This window comes from Cynocephalus volans, chromosome 14, assembly GCF_027409185.1.
Source record: "Cynocephalus volans isolate mCynVol1 chromosome 14, mCynVol1.pri, whole genome shotgun sequence".
In the NCBI taxonomy this organism is placed as follows: domain Eukaryota; kingdom Metazoa; phylum Chordata; class Mammalia; order Dermoptera; family Cynocephalidae; genus Cynocephalus; species Cynocephalus volans.
Window position 1 is genome coordinate 31,050,505 of NC_084473.1, and position 24,139 is coordinate 31,074,643.

A 24,139-nucleotide genomic window follows, 5' to 3' on the forward strand; every position below is an offset into this window, starting at 1 on the left:
ATGTTAATGTAATAGATTTATTTTACTTTAAAATGAATTAATATTTAAATTTTATTAGTTTTAATTTTAATATGATAAATATTGATAGATTATAACCCACAGAAACAAAAGCTCTTTGGAGTCCCTCAGTAACTTATGAGAGTTTAAAGGGGTCCTGAAACCAAAAACTTTAAGAACTGCTGACCTAAGTTGTGGCCGGTAAAGGACGATGCTCGGCAATAGCCATCTGGGCTTCCTTGAGGACTGTTTCTTCATGTTTATCTCTTCACTCTGGAATTATAAAAAGGGGATCTAGGTTCTCCCAGCTCCCATTAATAGACCCAGTTCCTACCAGCCCACACACTAATACCTGTCTGTGTTTGGGACAGGAGCAATAACTGAGCATCTTCTTGAAGAGGCCATGCGCTGACTCCCAAATTATGGGACTTAGGTTAAAAAAATTAAAGTTGGTTAAATACAGTTCTCAATATTTTTCCAACAAGAAGCTGCTTTTTATTTTCACAGACCTGATAATTCTCCATGTAGTTAAGACATAAGGTTTTTTGGGGTTTTTTTTTTGTCTTTTTCATGACCGGCACTCAGCCAGTGAGTGCACCGGCCATTCCTATATAGGCTCCGAACCCGCGGCGGGAGCGTCGCTGCGCTCCCAGCGCCGCACTCTCCCGAGTGCGCCACGGGGTCGGCCCAAGACATAAGGTTTTAATGAAGCTTCGAACTCTGGTCTTTGGCGTCAGACAGCCTTACCTATTTCATAGCTTTATGACTTCAGGCAAGTCATTTTTTATCTCTCAGAGATGCAGTTTCCTATATATGAGGTAAAAAACTGGATTAACAATAGTTTTTTTTTTTTTTTTTGTCGTTTTTTCGTGACCGGCACTCAGCCAGTGAGTGCACTGGTCAGTCCTATATAGGATCCGAACCCGCGGCGGGAGCGTCGCCGCGCTCCCAGCGCAGCACTCTACCAAGTGCGCCACGGGCTCGGCCCAACAATAGTTTTAATGAGGAGGTATGCGCATAGATTTTAGTTCTTCTCCTTGTTCTTACTGGAAATTTTGGGGGGCTTTGGCATTTGAGGTTGAGGCTACTCAATTTGTAAATCACTGCTGAATGACTGCAGACTCCTGTCAGAGAAAGCTATTCAACCCAGCTGTTGGATTTATTTGATTAAGTACATATTTTAATAATAAATCTCATCCCCCCAAACACACGTGCGAAGATTGCACAACAAAGCAAGTATTAGGTGATCTGGCATATGATCAATCATACCTTTTAGATTATAAGTTAATTTCTTCTTGGCTCTTCAGAAAGCCAGTAAACACTTTGGTATCATACTAGTGAGAATGAATACCTTTCAGGGAAAGGATAGGTCCTTTGGGACTAGCTCTGCTCTTTTGAAGACGTGTGTGCCATACTTTTAGATATGAGCACATAAATACACTCTAAATCACACCAGACCTTGTTCAGATTTGTGTTTATATACTAAATCATTCTCCATGTGCTAATTTTAAAATGTAGTCTTGATCTCCTCTAGTTTTTCTGGGAAGTTCTTTACTGAAAACAGAGCAGTGACAAGTGGGGTACATTATTGCTTTCTGAGGTTTTCATCTTTTATTCCCCATTCCACAGAGATATCCCCTGACCTGTGGTACTGTGGCTCCTGGAAGATCTGGGAGTTGTTATTGCATGGGGCTAGAGGATCCATATGCACATTTTCTCAAAGGACACTCAAATTATAAATGCTTTTAGGTGGAGTTTGGGAGAAAATGACATTAAAGGGGAGTCTTAAAACTTGAACACAACCTCATGTCACAATAGTCTGTGGAACATGATGTCATCTCTGATGTATCCAACAGTTGCCGCTGGCTTTTCTGTGACTCGGCTCCCCACCCCTCCATCTCTGGACTGCGCTCTCACTCTGCTTGTTGCTTTCCCATTCATCAAAAATCTCTTCAGTCACCCTCCTAGAGTAGAATCTGGCTTGCTTTCAACTCTTAGTTTGTTCGGGAGCCTAAAGTGCTGTTAATGACCATCTAGAGTATATTTGCTTTCTCTTTCTCTGTGGTTTCTCTCTGTTCATTTTCGACATTACCATCTTTCCTTAAACACCACTTCCTCACACCAGTTTTTACTTATGACCAAGTGCCCATAACGTTCAACTGTGAAATTCACAAAATTTAGAAATTGGAAAGAGAAAATTGGTAGGTGAAAGGGAAGGACACACTACTTTAGAGGTCATTTACCTACATTTCTAGGAGAATGTTAAAGCTTGCAAAGTGCTACTTTCTCACTGAGCACATTGTTTATGTTTATTTTTGTGCACATAAATATACACAGTGGTAATCGAAGGTTCACTTTGATTCAGTCCCATTCTCCTAGTACTTTTTTTTGTTTTTAAAAGATGACCAGTAAGGGGATCTTAACCCTTGGCTTGGTGTTGTCAGCACCACGCTCAGCCAGTGAGCTATATAGGCCATCCCTATATAGGATCCGAACCCGTGGCCTTGGTGTTATCAGCACCACACTCTCCCGAGTGAGCCACAGGCTGGCCACTCACTCCCATTCTCCTAGTACTTAACGTTCTACCATTGTCTTCCAGAATATTTAGGTTCCTGGTTTGTTCCTAATGACTGTACATGATACTATGTTCTACTAAAGGTGCCTAAAATTAACCAAAAAATCTCCTCAAATGCTTGAAATAAAACATTCTTTTGATAAAGCCATACTCAGAGACTGTTGGAAGTACAAGGATCATTTAAAAAATCATTTCATAGATAAGTGCCATTGTGATTAAATGACTTGCTTGTTGGGGATAGACCTAGAACAGAATCCAGGTCACTTCACTTACCAGCACTGCTTTCCCCATTTACCATGCCAGTGAAGGACTACAGTTTGTTTGAATATGATGGAATTATTTCAGAATGAGTTGCTAGAAATTATTCAACTCTGAATAACCTAAAGATGTATTGTAACTATATCCCTGTATTTTTAGTAAATTAGCAAATAAAAGAGTACTTTGAATCTAGTAGTGGAAATAGGCAAATAACAGTACACCTATCATGCCTTACTTTTGTATATTAATTTAATGTTAGTTTTATTGGTAGGTAAATCTTATTTAGGTGGTTGTCATACTTAAGGTAGGAAGAAATATATTCTGTCCAGTAGTGAAAATAGGTTAGAGTTCTGTTTTGAGTCTTTATCATACATATGGCCTAATCAAATTCTTATACAGGGGCTTACTCATGGGATCCAGCTAAAATTGAGTGTTGATTCTTTCTGCTCTCTCCGGTGGTCTTTGCCATTTTAGAGAGTATCTAAGAGTATAAGAGACACTTAGATACTCTGAGATCATCCAGAAGTATCTGAGAGTATCTGAAATACATAATAAAACTGTTTATTAATAAATCAAGAAGTATGTACTGAGCACTTAATATGTTTTAGCTAGTTACAACACTATAGCAAATGACTTGAGTTTTGTTTGAACATAAACTTTTTTGCATGTAAGATAGTAAAAGTAAATTTTATGATGTTGCTTTTGGTTTTGTGTCATTATTAAATGAGCACTAGTTATTTTTTTCTTTCCAAAAAATAACATATTGATTTTACACCCCCCCTTATGAAGTAATTTGCCTCCCTTTTTATGAAGTAATTCAGTGATCTCTTAATTTATACATTGTAACCATATGTATTCAGCCAGAAGTTATTCTTCTCTACCCTCCCTCCCACAACTAAACAGCTTTGGGCAGAAGCATGCAATCTTTTTGCTATTAAGGTTCTGTGAAGTAAGGCCAGAAAGCTTAAAAACATTTTGACCAACATGGCTTAGGAGTCTGGTTATGTCTCAATTTGTTCTGAGTGACTTGATTCAATAACAATTGGGTTGTCAAAGAAGTGGTGTATAATGAGTGTTTTCTTACATTTAAGCTCATTCTACAAGATGTTCTTAGACTAACAAATGTATCTCTCATGTAATATAATATAGAAAACCCCCAATTTAGGAGCAGTTTCCCTGCTCAGAAACTGTCTCCTTGTCTTAGACTTTTACCAGGATGTGTTGGACTCCTGTCCTTTTCTTTTTTCTAAGTCTGTATTGCTACATCTTTTATGTTTTTAAAATTTTTAATTTTAAAAATTAATTTTGTAAAAATTTGAGACAATTTCAAGCTTACAGAAAAAGGTGCAGGTACAGTACAATTGTCCTTTGTGTCCTGAAGTCCATAGTGCTTTATCATCCTCAAATACAAGGACATTCTCCTACATAACCCAATATGTGCATTAAGATCAGAAAATTAATGTTGACATATTACTACCATCTAATCCTCTTAAGACAGGTCTGTGAAAACTAGTGAACTGACAAAAAAAGCAAATTTGAGTACTGCATTATAGAAAAAAGGTCACGATAATACATAGTTGAGAAAAGGTAAGAAAGTATATAATATCAGAAAAATAGGTGTACTTAATATAAACTAAATGACAAATGGAGAGTCAGGAGAAGATGATCATGGTAATGGGGCTGCTGTCCATGTGTCTGTCCAGGAATGCAGAGTGTATCTGCATTCACTTTGATGCTGACTATGTGAGCTCTTCTGGTGACTGATCACTTAACTAGAGGATAATATCAGCCTTTGAATTTGCAGTTGGCCCTGACCATCTTGGTCTTGTTGGTCTGCTTCTTGATGTAGCTTCTAGGAGTTCAGTTATTCAGTACCAGTGTGGGGATTTCAGTACACCAGAGGGATTCTTCAGTGCACGTAGCTTACAGCTGTCCACTGCACCATGCAGATGCTTTAGCATGAATGAATGTCCAGCCGTATAGCTCTGCTGCTGGAGAGTGAGAGAACTCAAATAGACCTACTTTTTTTCTTTCACTTTATTCCTGAGAAAGTAATATTAATTGCAGTTCTTCATATCATTTTTCTCTGATCTATATTAGAAAGTGCCATTGTTTAAGTGGTGTTCTATTGTGAAATAGATATACTAAGGATCAGTTTTTCTTAGAAAAAGTAAAAATGCTTATCAATAGAATAGTTCTTTGGAAGAACTACTCTAGGAAATCTTAATTTAAAAACTGATTTCCAGGTAAGTTTTTAATGTACATGTTTATGGGAATGTTTTGATTAACTTTAAAGTTTTTTGAACATTTAAAGAAATTCAAGAAACAATTTACATATCCCATTGCCTTGTTAAAATGACTTGAGTTTGTCATTGTATGTGCATTTGTATAACTTTCACAATAAGAATCTTGTTTATATTAAAAAGTTACTACACATATAGATTCTGATTATGATATGTGTTCTTAAGGCTCTTGCAGACCAATTTGAAGATAAAACTACATCAGTATTGGAACGTCTAAAGATTTTCTATTGCTGTCAAGTGCCACCTCACTGGGCCATTCAGGTAATTTTGTTTGTCATTGGGTATGGAAAATACTTTGCTTTAGAAAGGTAAATGCATTAGAAAAGGATAATTTCAATTTATGTTTGAATTTTCAAATATTTCAGTGAAAAGAATAAAAGTGTCTAGCTGGGGATTGCTAACTACTTCAAATTGCTGTTTTGATTTAAGAGAATTTAAAAGTATTAAATATAATCCTAGAAATTAAATAATAGGAGGACCATAAACAATTTTATTTTCAAAATAATTTTTATTTAAAAGTCCTTTAAGGACATTCTGCCAAAGAATGAACATTTTAACCAAGTTCTTTATGAAAAGTAAAATAAAGCATTTATTTACTTTATATTGTGAGATACCCTTAACTACTCTCCTCTTTCTGAGGATGTAAGAATAACTAGTATAGCTCCTAAAACCCCATGTTGAGGTGGAGATTCTGGCCCCTTGTCCCCGTGTTCTCCTCCTGTATTATCGGTGTCATTCCCCTATTTTGTAAAATTTTAGCACTGAAAAAAACTTAGATACCTTGTCCAGTTTCTTAATTTTACAGATAAGAAAATTGAGGCTCAGTGCAATTAACTTTCCAATATTGATCACAAAACCGTACATGGATTAGATCCCTAATTTCCTAACTTTTAGTCTGGTTTACCTCCTTTCTTATTTCTTCATTGGGTTGTAATTATATCAGCTGATAACAACCAACTTACACTGCATACTTAGTGTGATGCACGCTTTTTGCATTTCACACACATTATCTAATTTAATTGCACAATTTTGAGAAATATCTCCATTTTACAGATGAGGAAGCTGTGGCACAGAGAGGTTAAGTGGAGTCAAATGGTGCCAGCCGGAGGTTTCTAGATGATTTAGTAATTACTGTCATTTTAATCTCCTTTTCCTTTCTCTCGTGGATTGTGCACATAGGTACTGACTTAGAATTATAAATTACCAGCCCACTGTTCAGTGGTTCAGAATCCTCATTTATAAGATTTCTTAGAGTAGATTATATTCTTAAACACAGGGTAAAGGAGGAGGTTTATTACATGATGGAATTCACTTTACGTACTGAAGGAGTCTCAAAATGTAAGCAAGTAAAGCACTTTGCTATATCACCTCAAAAGGAATAGCTTCTTCATCAAGAAGGTGTTAACAGCTGGAATTTTTTTTGCATGTTTTTGATCCTGATGTGTGAAATTTGTTAAGTGCTTTGTACTGTATGGTTTGTGGTGGATAAGCATTTCAGACGGAGCTATTATTAAGATAAAAATGTCTGGTTGACAGTGTAGCTTTTTATCTGTTTCTGAACAGAAGCATTAGGAAACTTAAACACTGTTCAAATAGAATTTAGACTCAATGTTTATTTTATCTGCCTAGAAAACTGTGGATTTTAGGATCCCTAGGCAGTTAGATAAGGATCCTTTTTCATTAGGAAGTTAAATCTCTTTTTCTTGCGGCATGGGGAATAGCCATATCTTTATGTATCCTTTTTTTTATTGTTTATTTATTTTTTGGTGGCTGGCCAGCACAGGGACCTGAACCCTTGCTTTATTATCATTTTAAAGATCAAGAAACCACACAATTTATTATAAAAAGAGAATTATTCTCTGCCACTAAGTAGCCATATCATCAGATGTCACTACGTTTCTTCATCTGTTAAATGAAAAGATTGAACTACTTACTCCAGTGAGCACTAAGATTTATTTTAGCTCCCACAAGCTGTTGTTCAGTTTTTGAAAACTTCTAATCATATGCTCCAAACTAGCTAAAAATCCTCCTTATTTATTTTGATAATATATTAGCTTATAATTTTCAGGTACATTTCATTTTACTTTCTAATTTTGTCAGTCCCAGATCTTGCATATCCATTAGCTTCTTAACTCTTAAATAGATATTGAAATTTCAAAGAGTAGTAAAAGAGTACTTAAAAGAAAAAATATAGCTCTCATTAATATGAAACTATATCTTATTCAAAAACCTCACCTACACTGTTAAACCTTTCCAATATATATATTTTTCCATTCCTGCAGGATTGATCACTTATAAGGCACAATATAACTATTTTTGAATATGTTTACCCCAATTTTCTCCTTTTTACCTGTCAGTGACTAGGAAATTAGGTAGCTACTAAGTTTGTTAGAATGTACTTAAAATAAATACTTAAGCTCAATCTAAGTAGATCTGAGTGAGAAAGAGCCAGAGATGCCCCCATGAATAAAGATCACGAAGGCCTACATTTTATGTCATTATATTGACTGTTCAGAGTTTAAAAAATGGATTTATTGGACCTCAACTTTACAACTCAGAGATTGTAGTAAATAAAATCTCTAGGTAAGAAAGAAATATTGATTTTTGTCTTTTAAGTTCTGATTTCTTAGAAAAAACTTGATATGTTGAGTATTTTGAAAAGTTTCTATAGTTTTTTAATTCCTCACCCCCTGTGAAGAAGTTTGCTAAAGTAAAGGTAAGTATTGAATTGTCACACATTCCTAATTAGTAGATGTCAAATTATAGAAATTATGCATTTATTACAATAAGCAGACCCTTTAAAAGGCAGATTGGGTATACCTGCAAGTGAAACAGGAATCTCTCTTTATATCAAGAAATGTCGTTTTAATTATTTAACAAGAAATGTTAATTTAATTATTTAACAAGAAATGTCAATTATTTTGATTTTCCCAGCGCCAACTTGCCAGTTTGCTCTTTGAATTGGGATGTACCAGTTCAGCCCTTCAGATATTTGAGAAGCTAGAAATGTGGGAAGATGTTGTCATTTGTTATGAAAGAACCGGGCAGCATGGAAAGGTATGTAATAGTAAAATCCTATGTACTGGTGAGAGTCTTACCTCTTTGAGCATCTTCTCATTTCTTTGGTTTTTTAAGCTCACTTTTGCCAATTTTCACTTATATTCTTTTTTTCACTGCTTTCCAAAAAACTTTTTAATGTTTTGTGTGATTGCTGTTGGGGCAGATTATTTTATGTGTATGCACGTGTATGTGTATATAAAAGAGAAAAGCAGACTGAAATTGATTATATATTTGACATTTAGAAAAGAATCATGAAAGCTTTGAAGACAGTGTATTTTGATCTCTCTCCTTTACTGACTCTTCTCTTGTAGGACAACTTCAAAGTGAAATATTGAGAATTATTTTAATTATCACTGGGTTGTCTGATAATCAGAGGCTGTGGGCCTGAAGGGAGCTTACCTAGGAGAGACAACAGCTAGCTCAGCCTGTATAAGAAAATCCAAAGGGTGTGACAACCACCCATGGGGCAGAAGAATTGTCAAGAGTGTAATGCACATTTAATTCCACTGTTAAATTGGGTCAAGAGAGAAAATGTTGCAATTTTTGCATCTGTTATTAATCTGTTGTTTTTCCCCTCATACATGAACAGAATTTTAAGAAGAGAAAGGGGCTTTGCATTGTGAATAGCCTTAAAACTGACACATTAAAATTTTAAAAAAAATTAAAAAACAAACAAACAAACAAAAAAAACCCTGACACATTAAAATCATATGGTAATTTTGGATTAAAAATTTAAAATGACTGAGTATACAAGCAGAGAAAACCCACAAATTGGATCATTCATATCTATAGTCAACCTTTTGCCATCACCCCCAAAAAGAAAATAGCAGTTCGCAAGTATGTGTTTCTCTTAAATACCTTCTTAAGTATGTCTATTTTAGCCTAATAGTGAAAGTTACATTCCTTTCTCACTAATCAGGTAATAGCAGTGAAGGCCTTTGAATTGTATTGGCTTAATGAGAAACCAGCATAGGGGTAAAGTTTTACCATAGAAGATTGTAGAATTATAATATTTTGATCCTGGAAAAGAACTCCATAATTATCCGTTCCATCTCCTTCCTTTTCCAAGTAAGGAAGGGATTTCCTTATGATTTGCCTCTGATCACAAAGCTAGTTATTGATTACTTACTGGAGAGGCAGAATGGCATAGTGGTTAAAAGCATAGCCTCTGGACTCAGGCTGCCTAGATTCAGATGCTAACTTTCCCACTTGCTAGCTTTGTCATATTGGGCAAGTTACTTTACCCCTCACTCTTGCCTCAGTTTCCTCATCTAGAAGCACTGAATCTGCCTACCTTATAGGTTTTCATGTGATAATATATGTAAAATACATACAATGATGCTAACTTCATAGTGCCACAAGAATGTTTGCTGCTATTACTGATGTGATTCTAAGGCATGTATTTTTTCATATCTCTTAAATTGGAATGTATCCAGCAATTAATGGCATCTTCCAATTGCTGTCAGTCAGGTGGCCATCTTATCAGTTTGTCAATACCTGTGCATGTGTGAACTTAGTTATACTATAATTGGTATCATCATTTCAATTGAGTTATGGACACAGTGTCAGCAATACATATGTTGGGTTTGATTGCCATTTAAAAAAATATCTTGAAATGATGTGGCATTGAAATAAAAAGTTATTGAATACAGAGAAAAGGACAGAACCAAAGAAGAGACATGTAAATTTGGTTTTAGTGAAATAAACATTTGCTATTGAAGAAATCATCACAATTTCTTTTACTTTTCTTTGAAAGCAACAACCAAGTGCTTTATGAGAGCCAAGAAAGAAAGATGATCAAAAGTAGATGAAACATTGTTTTGTACTGAAATCTGTAAAAACTGGTTGCCGTTTAAAATGTCAAGCAATGTATTGAAGGCAAAAAGAATTGCCAGAATTTTCTGAGTAGACTGAAAAAAAAAATCAAAGAAGAGGGAAGCTGGTGTGATTCACTCAGGGCATTTAGATCATAATTAAAAGCACTTTTTCTTCATTTAGAGTTTGCCTTATGATGGATGGCATCTCAAATTTGATGCAATATAGTATTATGTTTCTTCAGGGACTTAAATATTCTTTTAGTACCCATTGCCTGGCACTAAAGTAGTATTCGGATATTTAACAAAGTCATGAATGGATGAGTGAGTATCTTGACTTTAACTCTGATGTATCATTCTTTATTGTGCTTGTCTTTTATATTGGTCAATAAATAAGTAAATAATAACTGTATATAAAAATATGGTAGTTGTTAAAATAGTAATTTTTGAAATAATTAAGCAAGTTGGTGAATCACAAATACACCCCCAAACATCCCTAAAATCTTGATTTTAAAGGTTGATTTTAGCATTTTGTTTGTTCCATAAAAAATCTCCCTTACCTGTTTTTCTTATGCTATATTTGCAGAGCAATTTAACCATAGACCCTAAAAAGTTTTGCTGCAAGTTGGAAGCAAATTTTTTTTTCTAAAACAGCTGAGATTCTTTTAGTATTTGGTCATGTGCCAGTAGTTGTCACCACATTTTGTTTTAACTAGAAGTTTGTGAAATTTTTACCCTTGCATTTCATGCTTAATGGCATAATCTCTTTTTAAAAGGCAGATTTGGAGAAATTGTAATTATTGTGTTCTGGTGCTTGTATTTACACCCTGCCATTGAAGGGATTTTCTTATTTAGAAACTATCTGCAGATATTCTTGTTATTTAATGATCATGAGCAAAAGAGCTAAGATTAATTTTGCTTGACCTTGGAATCAGAACTGGTTTTCATCTGTTAGCATATTTTTTTTAAAAGTTATCTGGCCCACTTATAGCAGTTTCCACTAACTGATGGATAAATTCTTATTTTGTTGAGCAAATTTGGTGCCTAAAGTCTGCACTCCTTTCCCCACACCTGCCCCACATCATGATTATTGTTAATTCCTTAAAAATCGGATATTAGAGGTTTCAAGATGGCGGCGGCTGCGGCGGCTGGCGCGGAGTAGCTGAGGTGGAAAAGGTGGCCACTGGGCCTCAGGCAGCCGGGAAACTTGTGGACCTTTCTCTGGCCATCTCTTAAGGGAGGACTGCTGCTGCTGGCCGGTCGTGGGGGCTCAACGCCACTTTGCCCCCGGCAGGAGAGGCTGCCTCATTTACAGGCAACAGCTTTGAAGTGTGGAGCAGGAAAAGAACTGATTCTTAGCTGCAAAAGTGAGTCTTGAAACAGGGAACACGGCGCCAGGGCTGCTGTGGATGCAGCCAGGATCCCGGAGGCTGGGGCCGCACTGAAGGCGGCCAGCTGCCCTATCCAGGATTCGAGGTTTCAGGCCGGCATTAAAGAAGACTCCTGGGAGCGCCCGAGCGGCGCCGCGACTGAACAGCCCCAGGCGGCAGCGCCGAGAACACGGAAGGCAACAAACCAGAGACAGCGAGCGCCCGACCTGGCACAGCACTGTGAGTGATCCCTGGCAAAGCTCTGTTCGGGGGGTGGATGCCCACGAGGCTCCCCGCCTGCACCACCAGGCCACTCACTGCCCCGGTGCTGCCTCCATTTTCCCAGGTGCGGGCAGCTCCGCCCTGCTCGGCCATCACTAAGCCCATTTGCTTGGCCTGGCGCGGGGCTTTCCGGACCCTGCGGGCCGACCTCCTCTCCCACTCCCTCCACGGTTCTCTGGCAGGGCTGGGGGTGTGGGGCGTCCCGACCAGTTTTGGGAGGGCTAGGAAGTACGGGCGGGCCGACTGTCACCCCACCACACCCTGGACTCCGGCCCCGGTAAACTTCCTGTTACTGGGAGGCAGATACCATCTCTGCGACCACCAGTTTGGAAAAAAGCCTAACGAATTTCTGGTTGGGAATAGTGTGGTAGGAGAGTTCCCAGGTCTGCTTGAACCTGCCGGAGAGCAGGCTGCAGGCGGGCACTAGACTCGGTTTATACCGGGGGGATACAAAGGTGAACAAGACCCGAGAAAGATCTACACAGTGCTACAAAGGCACCCAGAGAGACTGGTCGTCTGTGCCTAGCAGAAACCTGGTAGACTTCCTGGGCGAGGCGGTGCTGAGCAGGGTCTTGAAGGCCCAGCTGATAGACGAGGGGTGCAGAAGACACGCCCCAACCCAGCACAGTGTGCACAGAGGGGGGAGACGTGCGGCCAGGGAGGCGGAGACTCGACAGAAACCACACACCCGGTGGGGTCGCCACTGCACGATCTAACAGCCTGGGCCAGAGCACACTGAACGGGGAGAAGTCCTGTACAGAAAGTGAAAGCTCAACAGAGATCACACACCCTGTGGTACGTGATCCACCAGCCCAGCAGAGTACAAGCTGACCAGAAAGGTGGATCCCCGGAGAAGCCCAAGACCCGAGGCAACCACACACACAAGACACTAGAGGCCAACTGAGCAGTCACGGCGGGAGCCATACCAAATTGGCAACCACAGCAACATCCTAGTTAGTCATTAGTCTCAAACCGGTGGACTGTGAAACCCCCTGCCACAATGAATAAACACCAAAAAAAAGACACCAGAAATACAAAAAATCAAGAAAGTACACCACCAAAAGTTAATAAATCTCATACTCTAGATCCTATAGAACAAGAAGCCCTTGAAATAACTGATAAGGAATTTCGAGTGATAATTCTAAGGAAACTGAATGAGATACAAGAAAACTCAGCTAGACATCATGATGAAATGAGGAAAAGTATACAGGATCTGAAAGAGGAAATATACAAGGAAATCAATGTCCTGAAAAAAAATGTAGCAGAACTTGCTGAACTGAAGAAGTTATTCAGCGAAATAAAAAACACAACGGAGAGTTTAACCAGCAGGCTTGTCGAAGTTGAAGAGAGAACCTCTGAACTTGAAGATGGGCTGTTTGAAATAACACAAGCAGACAAAAAAAAAGAAAAAAGAATCAAGGACATGGAAGAAAATCTGAGAGAGATATCAGACAACCTCAAGCGCTCAAATATCCGAGTCATGGGTATTCCAGAAGGGGAGGAAAATGGAGATTCCATTGAAAACATATTCAACAAAATAGTGGCAGAAAACTTCCCAGGTATAGGAAAAATCACAGATCTTCAGATCCAGGAAGCTCAACGATCTCCAAACGTATTCAACCCAAAAAGGCCTTCTCCAAGACATGTCATAGTCAAATTGGCAAAACTCAGAGACAAAGAGAGAATCTTAAAAGCTGCAAGAGAGAAGCGTCAAATCACCTATAAGGGAGCCCCAATCAGGTTAACATCAGACTTTTCATCACAAACCCTAAAAGCTAGAAAGGAATGGGATGATATTTTCAAAATACTAAAAGACAAAGATTGCCAGCCAAGAATACTCTACCCTGCAAGGCTATCCTTCCGAAATGAGGGGCAAATAGTATATTTCTCAGACAAACAAAAACTGCGGGAATTCACTACCACAAGACCACCCTTACAAGAAATCCTCAAGGGAGTACTGGGTTTGGTTCCTGAAAAATAACTACCACTGCCATAAAAACCTAAGAAAAATCTAAACCCGCTAGTACAATAAAAATGGCATCCATGAAGAGAAAACAAGCTAACAAAAACACTATCTACAACCTAAGGAACCAACAAACACAGAAACCAAACAGTAAATCAGAAAGCAAGGAACAAAAGACACCTAAGACAACCAAACAACCAATAAAATGCTAAGAATAAATCAACACCTTTCAATAACAACTCTTAATGTTAAAGGCTTAAATTCCCCAATTAAAAGACACAGACTGGCTGATTGGATCAAAAAGCAGGACCCAACTATATGCTGCCTACAAGAGACCCACCTCACCCATAAAGATTCACACAGACTAAGAGTAAAAGGATGGAAAAAGATTTACCATGCAAACAGAAAAGAAAAACGAGCTGGAGTGGCTATTCTTATATCTGACAAAATAGACTTTAAACTAAAAACCATAAAAAGAGACAATGAGGGACACTACTTAATGATAAAAGGACTGATCCACCAAGAAGACATAACAATCATAAATATGTACGCACCCAATGTTGGAGCAGCCAGATTTATAAAACAAACTCTATTAGACCTAAAGAAGGAAATAGACACTAATACCATAATAGCAGGGGACCTGAACACTCCACTGTCAATATTAGACAGATCATCTAGGCAAAGAATCAGTAGAGAAACACAAGATCTAAACAAGACTCTAGACCAATTGGAATTGGCAGATATCTACAGAACATTCCACCCAACAACCTCAGAATATTCATTCTTCTCATCAGCACATGGATCATTCTCCAAGATAGATCACATATTAGGTCACAAATCAAGTCTCAATAAATTCAAAAAAATTGGAATTATCCCATGTATCTTCTCAGACCACAATGGATTAAAACTAGAAATTAATAACAAACAAAACTCTGGAAACTATACAAACACATGGAAATTAAACAGCATTCTACTTAATGACATATGGGTCCAAGAAGAAATCAAGCAGGAAATCAAAAAGTTTATTGAAACTAATGAAAACAATGATACATCATACCAAAACCTGTGGGATACTGCAAAAGCAGTATTGAGGGGAAAATTTATTGCATTAAATGCTCACTTCAGAAGAATGGAAAGATGGCAAGTGAACAACCTAACACTTCACCTTAAAGAACTAGAAAAACAAGAACAATCCAATCCTAAAGTTAGCAGACGGAAAGAAATCATTAAGATCAGAGCAGAACTGAATGAAATTGAAAACCAAAAAACAATTCAAAAGATCAACGAATCAAAAAGTTGGTTTTTTGAAAAGATAAATAAAATTGACAAACCATTAGCATGGCTAACAAAAAAAAGAAGAGAGAAGACTCAAATAACAAAAATTAGAAATGAAAAAGGCGATATTACAACTGATTCATCTGAAATACAAGGAATCATTCGAGACTACTATAAACAACTATACGCCAACAAATTTGAAAATCTGGAGGAAATGGATAAATTTCTGGACACACACAAGCTCCCAAAACTGAACCGTGAAGACGTAGAAAATTTGAACAGACCAATAACAATAAAGGAGATTGAAGCTGTTATCAGAAGGCTCCCAACAAAGAAAAGCCCAGGACCAGATGGATTCACAGCAGAATTTTACCAAACATTCAAAGAGGAATTGACACCGATTCTTTACAAACTATTCCAAAAGATTGAAACGGACGCAAATCTCCCAAACTCATTCTATGAAGCAAACATCATCCTGATACCAAAACCAGGTAAAGATATAACCAAAAAAGAAAACTACAGGCCGATATCCTTGATGAATATAGATGCAAAAATCCTCACTAAAATACTAGCAAACAGAATACAGCAACACATACGAAAAATTATTCATCACGATCAAGTGGGATTCATCCCAGGGATGCAAGGTTGGTTCAACATACGCAAATCAATAAATGTGATACACCATATTAATAAACTCAAACACAAGGACCATATGATCATCTCTATAGATGCTGAAAAAGCATTTGATAAAGTTCAGCACTCATTCATGACAAAGACCCTCTATAAGTTAGGTATAGAGGGAAAGTATCTCAACATAATTAAAGCCATATATGCCAAACCCACTGCCAATATCATCCTGAATGGGGAAAAGCTGAAAGCTTTTCCTTTAAGAACAGGCACTAGACAAGGATGCCCACTCTCACCACTCCTATTCAACATAGTGTTGGAAGTACTAGCCAGAGCAATCAGAGAAGAGAAGGAAATAAAGGGCATCCAGATTGGAAAAGATGAAGTCAAACTGTCCCTGTTTGCAGATGACATGATCCTATATATCGAACAGCCTAAAACCTCTACAAAAAAACTGTTGGAATTGATAAATGATTTCAGCACAGTAGCAGGATACAAAATCAACACACAAAAATCAGTAGCATTTCTTTTCTCCAATAGTGAACATGCAGAAGGAGAAATCAAGAAAGCCTGCCCATTTACAATAGCCACCAAAAAAATAAAATACTTAGGAATTGAGTTAACCAAGGAGGTGAAAAATCTCTATAATGAGAACTACAAACCACTGCTGAGAGAAATTAGAGAGGATACAAGAAGATGGAAAGATATCCCATGCTCTTGGATTGGAAGAATCAACATAGTGAAAATGTCCATACTACCCAAAGTGATATACAAATTCAATGCAATCCCCATCAAAATTCCAAAGACATTTTTCTCAGAAATGGAAAAAACTATTCAGACATTTATATGGAACAATAAAAGACCACGAATAGCCAAAGCAATGCTCAGCAAAAAAAATAAAGCTGGAGGCATAACACTACCTGACTTTAAGCTATACTACAAAGCTATAATAACCAAAACAGTATGGTACTGGCATAAAAACAGACACACTGACCAATGGAATAGAATAGAGAATCCAGAAATCAACCCTCACACTTACTGCCATCTGATCTTTGACAAAGGCACCAAGCCTATTCACTGGAAAAGGGACTGCCTCTTCAGCAAGTGGTGCTGGGATAACTGGATATCGTTATGCAGGAGAATGAAACTAGATCCATACCTCTCACCATATACTAAAATCAACTCAAAATGGATTAAGGATTTAAATATACACCCTGAGACAATAAAACTTCTTAAAGAAAACATAGGGGAAACACTTCAGGAAATAGGACTGGGCACAGACTTCATGAATATGACCCCAAAAGCACGGGCAACCAAAGGAAAAATAAACAAATGGGATTATATCAAACTAAAAAGCTTCTGCACAGCAAAAGAAACAATTAAAAGAGTTAAAAGACAACCAACAGAGTGGGAGAAAATATTTGCAAAATATACATCTGACAAAGGATTAATATCCAGAATATATAAGGAACTCAAACAACTTTACAAGAAGAAAACAAGCAACCCAATTAAAAAATGGGCAAAAGAGCTAAGTAGGCATTTCTCTAAGGAAGATATCCAAATGGCCAACAGACATATGAAAAAATGCTCAACATCACTCAGCATCCGGGAAATGCAAATCAAAACCACATTGAGATACCATCTAACCCCAGTTAGGATGGCTAAAATCCAAAAGACTATGAACGATAAATGCTGGCGAGGCTGCGGAGAAAAAGGAACTCTCATACATTGTTGGTGGGACTGCAAAATGGTGCAGCCTCTATGGAAAATGGTATGGAGGTTCCTTAAACAATTGCAAATAGATCTACCATACGACCCAGCCATCCCACTGTTGGGAATATACCCAGAGGAATGGAAATCATCAAGTCGAAGGTATACCTGTTCCCCAATGTTCATCGCAGCACTCTTTACAATAGCCAAGAGTTGGAACCAGCCCAAATGCCCATCATCAGATGAGTGGATACGGAAAATGTGGTACATCTACACAATGGAATACTACTCAGCTATAAAAACGAATGAAATACTGCCATTTGCAACAACATGGATGGACCTCGAGAGAATTATATTAAGTGAAACAAGTCAGGCACAGAAAGAGAAATACCACATGTTCTCACTTATTGGTGGGAGCTAAAAATTAATATATAAATTCACACACACACATACACACATACACACACAAACCGGGGGGGGGGGGGGAAGAAGATATAACAACCACAATTATTTGAAGTTGATACAACAAACAAACAGAAAGGACATGGTTGGGGGGGAGGGGGGGAGGGAGAAGGGAGGGAGGTTTTGGTGATGGGGAGCATTAATCAGCTACAATGTATATCGACAAAATAAAATTAAAAAAATAAATAAATAAATAAATAAATTAAAAAAAAAAAAAAAAAAATCGGATATTAGATTTGTAAGTTAAAACCTGTTGTGCTTACTTGTGTGAGAAAAATAGGCAAAATAATTGAAAATACTATATAGCTTGGTGATGCAAATAGGAGGTGGTCAATTAATTGGATAACTAGGCTTGTTTTTAATTATTCTGCTTTATCTAGGACCTAGAGTATTTATGTTGGCATGTACTTTTTGAAAAATCAAGCCAGAGCATGATGTCATCACACACATAAATGTAAAAAGAATTAGTGGACACTTGGCTCCATGAGAGAATGACTAGAACTAGGCACCAGCAAACAGAATCATCTAGCTGGTAGTGTCCAACTAGGGTGGGCTGAAGTGGGATGAAGCACTTTTCACTTCTCAGTTACTGCTCATAGAACAAGAATTTAGGCTAGGAATAAACTGCCATTCTGCTAGAAGGATTGTCGCTGGTAAGAGCAGAAGGCACATTGGTGCTCTCTTAGCTCTGCCCCAGCCAACCTTATTCATTGTGTCAAGGATGGTAGAGTACCTTTTTAGTGGTCAGTCTCTCTATATTTGAGAGCCAGCCTCTGCAGCAGTGAAAATCAGAATGCATTTTTGCTCTCTGCTTCAGGGGAAGAAGACTAGAACTAGACTGTGCCCAAAGTTGTGTGAGTTCCATGCACGCTTGCACATGCACACACACATTTTTTTTTTTAATCCTAAAGCTGTCATCAGGAGGTCAAATCTGACTGAGGCCAAATAGTATGACCTTAAATTCTTAGCCTGCCCTTTTTCCACTGCTTTGGAACAAACCTCTACGTGTAAAGCCCAATTCTGTCATTTCTGTTGACACTCTTTATAGTTGGTACTATCTCTGGGTGTAGAGCTCATTTTTTTGCCAAGAGACTTCCTGTAGTTGTTGGTCTGCCAGTTCCCCTTCCCTATATATTGGCCAGATGCAAGGTCAGGTGAAAGCCACTCTCAGCACACATTAGAATTTTAATTCTTTCCATTAATTCACAAAATCAAGGCACAAATCATAGCCAAGAAAGGCAGTTTGTTTTGATAATTCCTTCTGACTCAAGTATGAGTAATTTCCCTGAAATGTTTTATCTCCCTTTTCACTAGAGACTGAACTTAACTTTCAACTACATTCTTTACTCAGAACCCAAGGCTTTGTCCCTGATAGGGTGCTTCTTGAAGTCCTAATAGTGCTTAGGGTAGGATCTTCCCTCCCTCAAATCTCAAATTTCCGATATAACAACTTGCAGAAAAACATACTGTTGTAAATGTAAATGAGCCCCAATATAGTGTATTTTTCAGCATGTTAACCCCATTGCTCATGTATATCTGCAGCTCTCAGTTACCTCCCAGCACTGGACCATTTGATCAAAAGGTGTACCACCAGGGTGGAGAACCCCTCATATACTCAGAATCTCCTTTTAGGCCATCAGTTTTGCTTCTCAGTGTTTTTAGTCCTAGGAAGAGTTGCTTCCTATGTGTTGTCACTTGGTTAGAAGGGCCTCTGAAATTCAGGTTCTGCTCTGTGACCTCTCTGTTCACTAGGACACATTGTTGTTAGATCTGTCCTAATTCAGTCATATAGTGATACTCATTATTGATTTCAGCCAGAGTATCTCCCCTAAAGGAGTTCTCCCTTTGCTCATAAATGGGAAGAATTTTTTGTGTTTCTACACTTGATCTTAGCCAAAAGGCCGAGAAGCGATAGGAATTTTTTGTGTTTCTGTTTGTAATGTGAAGGCCTTAGAAAACTCCATCAACCCTTTGTGACTTTAGTATTAGTTTCAGTTGAATTTATCCCACATTTATAGAGTACCTACTGTTTGCTGGGTGATGGTATTCCAAAAATGAATGAGAAAGCTCACCTCCAAGGTGATTATAGTCTGATAGTACAGATACACATGAGCAGAATATTTTAGTATAAAATGACAGGTCATTCTAAATCCTATTTGGCCCTCATATTTACAGATAAATGTTTCTCTGTATCCTTCTCTAAAGCAGTTGTCTACTCGGTTTGTATCTTGTACAGACTTTGAGATTTCTAGGACTCCTCCTGTGATTCCCCACACTTTCATAAAAACCTGATGTTTGGTTGAAATTAGCCTTATGTGGAAAATTTTAGCTTTAATCTTCTACTATCAGTAGTTTTTTTCTGCTTAACCTCACTTCCTCGGTTTTTGTTGGCTCAGTCATGTAATCACCTACTTAACAGCTGACAACAGCAATTCTTCTATCTTTAGAGCAACTGTACAGAGTTAACCAGTATGATTATTTATGAAGAAGTTTAATGTTCTTAGAAGCTGTTTCAAGTCTCTTCCTTCTTTCCAGTAGTGAAACCTCAAACATCTTACTTTTCAATCTAGTTTTCCAGTGGAAAGAGTTGAGGAGGAAGATAAACAGTGTAGGACTTACTGAGTGCCTGACAAAATGGTACATATCACATCTAATTCTTTCAACTTCTCTGAGGTAATAGGTAAGATACAAGTGAAAAATAAACTCTCAAAATATTAGTTTAAGTTGTTCATGGTCATACATTTACTAAGTAGAACTGGCATTTGAACTATCTTTCTGGTTAAAAGCACCTACGTCCTCACAGATATTCCTCTGGTAGCTGGAAATCTGTAGGTCATCTAACATAACTTTCTAGGGACATGCTAGAACTCTTTTGCTTGTAAGAGAATCAACACACTAGCTTAGGCAAAAAAAAAGAGATTTATTGGTTCATGCAACTGAAAGTTCTAGTAGGCCCGGCATGAGAGCTGTATCCAGGGGTTCAGATATCGTCGTGACTTTGTAGCTGTCTCCATGAGGCAGGCATGATGGCCACAGGAAGCCCAAGCCTAGTAATCCCAGTGAAAAAATATAGTCAATTCCATATCTCTGCCTGGAAAGGTTCTGTGGAAGATGGAAGAGCCTGAGTCATGTGTCCTCCCCTCTGATAAGCCCTACCTGAAGCACACATGGAATAGTTTCCCCTCAGGGGAGAGGAGTTCTGTGATGAGAAGATGAGGGAGCGGATGCTGAGCAGAAAAAAAGCAACTGATTTCCACTATAGGGTGGGAGTTTAATGTTCTAAATCTGAAGTTGCCAACTGCAGCTTATGGGTGAATGTAGGTCAGGGAGGCATTTTGTTTGCTTTACACAGTGTTTTGAAAAAAATTAGAGTAAACATTTTCAGGAAATTTCATCTAAAAATCTAGATTTCTTGGTTTCTCTTAAAGAATCAAATGATGTAGAAACACCAGGCCAAATTCCCACGTTGGTGTATTAGCTGGCTGGAGCTGAGTAGTGGTTCCTTCCTTTAGATGCTCACTCATCAGCCTACTTCATTCATTCTCAAAAATTGGCAAGAATCTCTGAGCATTTGAGTGTGTGACTCTTGTTTAGAGCAGTGCAGGTTTTCCTGGTCAGGTAAGTAGAGTGTTATTCCAGCTCTAATTGTAGGTTCTGCTTGAGTCTTAGTTGACTTAACTTTATGCTGATATTCACTATTTATGTGTAGTCATTGCCATGAAATTGTACTAAGAATAATAATTAGTTGTGTGGAATTATAAAATAAGATAGATAGTCGAAAAAGCCTAGATTTGTATGTATGTGCAGGTGGGAGAATGGTCTTTGGAATGTGCATTTTGACAAGATTCTTATAAGCACTGCAGGTTCTTTGCAGCTGGTTGTGCATTTACATATGTCTTTGTGTGTTTGGGAATGTATTTTTGTCCTATTTAATGGACATTTAGATGAAAAATTTCTTGCATCCTATAAAAATGTATGTTGATGTTTTCCCATAAGGAAGAAACTGCCTATATCTAGAAATGCCAAAAATTTTGCATTCTGTGATGATTTCTGGACACCCATATTTTGATATTGCAAAAGTGATGTTACATAGGCTGTGCTCAATGCCCTTGTGCTTTATTTGTGTTCACTGGGCACATCTTTTGTAGTTCTTTATTTGGTAATAAATTATGTAAATTGAGTGGATAAGTGGAGGAGGAACAAGAAAATAGAACATTTTTGGAGAGAGTGAAGAAGACCGAGAAATGCAGTGTGACTAGTTGAACAAAGGAAATAGGAGTATTGCCTGCAAGCACTGCCCTTGGGAAGATAATTCTGTTGGCAGGAAGAAGAGGTATAAGATCTCAAGGAGAAAGAATTAACTTATCTAACACAAAAATGTGGGATAGGGCTGGTTGGTTAACTCATTTGGGAGAGTGTGGGGCTGGTAACACCAAAGGTCATGGGTTCAGATATCCATACCGGCTAGCTGCCAAAAATCAAACAAAAAAAATGTGGGATAGGAATTTGAAGAAAAGGTCAGTTCAGACCAAGTCGGGTCACTGCTGTAGTGAAGTCTCAGGTTGGTTAGCTTAATGGTCAGTTGAGGATTGAACAGGAAATTTCTTAAATGCCTGAATCAACAAGCCTTCCAGTCTTTGCCAATGGGCTCTGTGTGCATGTTGGGTCTTGCTTTCAACACTTTGCCTTAGTCTTCACTTCCTGCTAGTGCAGAGCCTTAAAGTCAGCCTGAGGTGAGAGCTTAGGGCCTTCTCAGGTCTTTCTTGGGCATGTGCACAAGCCTACACATGCATGGCCTTCTAGATTCAAAGTCCCTATGTATATCTCATTTCCCTTTTTCCTTTTAAACTTTTTGTTTAGCCTACTGTTTGCTCCAACTGTTATTTACTACCTCAGGCAGCTCAAAACCAAGCAGTTGTCTCTAATTGTTTTTGACAAAGGCTTTTTACTGGACAAACTATGAGTTAGATCAGACAAAGACAGCCTTGCAAGTGGGTTCAAGCTCCAACGGAGTGTAGCCCTTTAACTTGGGAGTTTACTTATTTGGAAAGTGGCAAATTACTAGCTCACTCTGGTGACTGTCAGGCCACTAGTTTTCACTATGATTGCAGGCTGTTGGTTTTCAAGGCTATTATAGAGCTGGAGAAGAAGGGATAGGAATTTTGCAAATTAAAATGTCAGAGAACTTGCTGTTCTTACCAAGGTGGGTAAATTTTCTTGCCAGTTCTCTTGAATCATTGCTCCCTGTATTATTGCAAGTATTTGGTAAATTTTCAGAGTTCTGAAAAAGTTGGTTCTGACACTTTTTGCCAGTTTTCTGGTTGCTTTTATGGTGGAGGGACTTTTTAGATGTCCTTACACCATCATTTTGCCAATGATCACGTGTGGAATGATATTGAACCTGGAATTTAGTTCCTGTTTTTCAACTTAGTATCTTTTGGTTTGGGGCTGACCAATTAATTAACCAAGAAATTTAAACTTTTATTTCTCTGTCTCAAGAATGGGCATATTAATATTTACCTCTCATAATTATTGCAGGGATTAAGTGCGATAATGCATTTAACAATTAATTGCATAAAAACTAACTTAAAAATCACTATCAAATGGAAGTGGGGCTGGCTAGTTAGCTCAGTTGGTTAGAGCACAGAGTTGTAACACCAAGGTCAAGGGTTTGGATCCCTGTACTAGCCAGCAGCCAAAGAAAAAAGAAGGATACATGAAGAGTTTAAAAGGTAAAAATGATAAGAGGATTGTATCACTCAGGCTTTCTTTATTTATGGAAGCAGAATCACTTTGAGTATTTTGGGGAATAAGGGGCTTGCTAAAGGAATTAGATCTTACGTAAGTGTGGGAAGAACTGGGGAGATAAAGGTGTGGAAGAAGGAGTCAGGGGATCAGGGAAAGAATAATGTACCCATCTATTTGAAGCATTGGTACAAGTGGATAAGTCAGAATTTACAGAGATCTGAGAAGCCAGATACTTGCAGCGATTGAAATGGGACCATGAAGGGGGAGTGTGTGGAAAGGTCTATGGAAACCTGTTATCTGTGTAGCTAACAGTCCTGTGAATACACAGCAAAGTCCAGTGGAGATGTGATGTTGCTGTTGGCCACCAGTTGGAAAGACAGGCTGATACATAGAAGAAGGACAAGCTGGGGTCCATAGGGCACCTCTGCATTTTGTTTGATAGCATATTTGACCATGACATTTTCCCAAGATTAAAGGCTGTCATTTCACTTCTGCCTTTCAAATCCCCAACAGGGTTCCTTCTGGCCAAATCTAACATGAAACTTAGAAGGAAAAGGGATTTTAGGAAACATAGTTTCCAGTTTAAGCAAGTTGGCACAGCATAATCCAGCACGTATGACTATGCAAGAGTGTAACCCTTGAACTTGGGAGTTTACTTATTTGGAAAGTGGCAAATTACTAGCAGGTACAGACTG

General features: G+C 38.1%; 1 protein-coding gene and 1 pseudogene across 2 annotated transcripts in view; one reads left to right on the plus strand and one right to left on the minus strand.

The window, feature by feature from the left end:
* TTC27 (tetratricopeptide repeat domain 27) overlaps positions 1–24,139 on the plus strand; it is a 187,133-nt gene that overhangs the window by 90,782 nt on the left and 72,212 nt on the right. For both annotated transcript variants that reach the window (XM_063078276.1, XM_063078275.1), the window contains exons 11-12: positions 5,299–5,394; positions 8,068–8,190. In XM_063078276.1, the coding sequence (XP_062934346.1) occupies positions 5,299–5,394; positions 8,068–8,190 (219 nt within the window). The remainder of the gene's footprint in view (positions 1–5,298; positions 5,395–8,067; positions 8,191–24,139) is intronic.
* Positions 19,528–19,609, minus strand: LOC134363498 (U2 spliceosomal RNA; annotated as a pseudogene).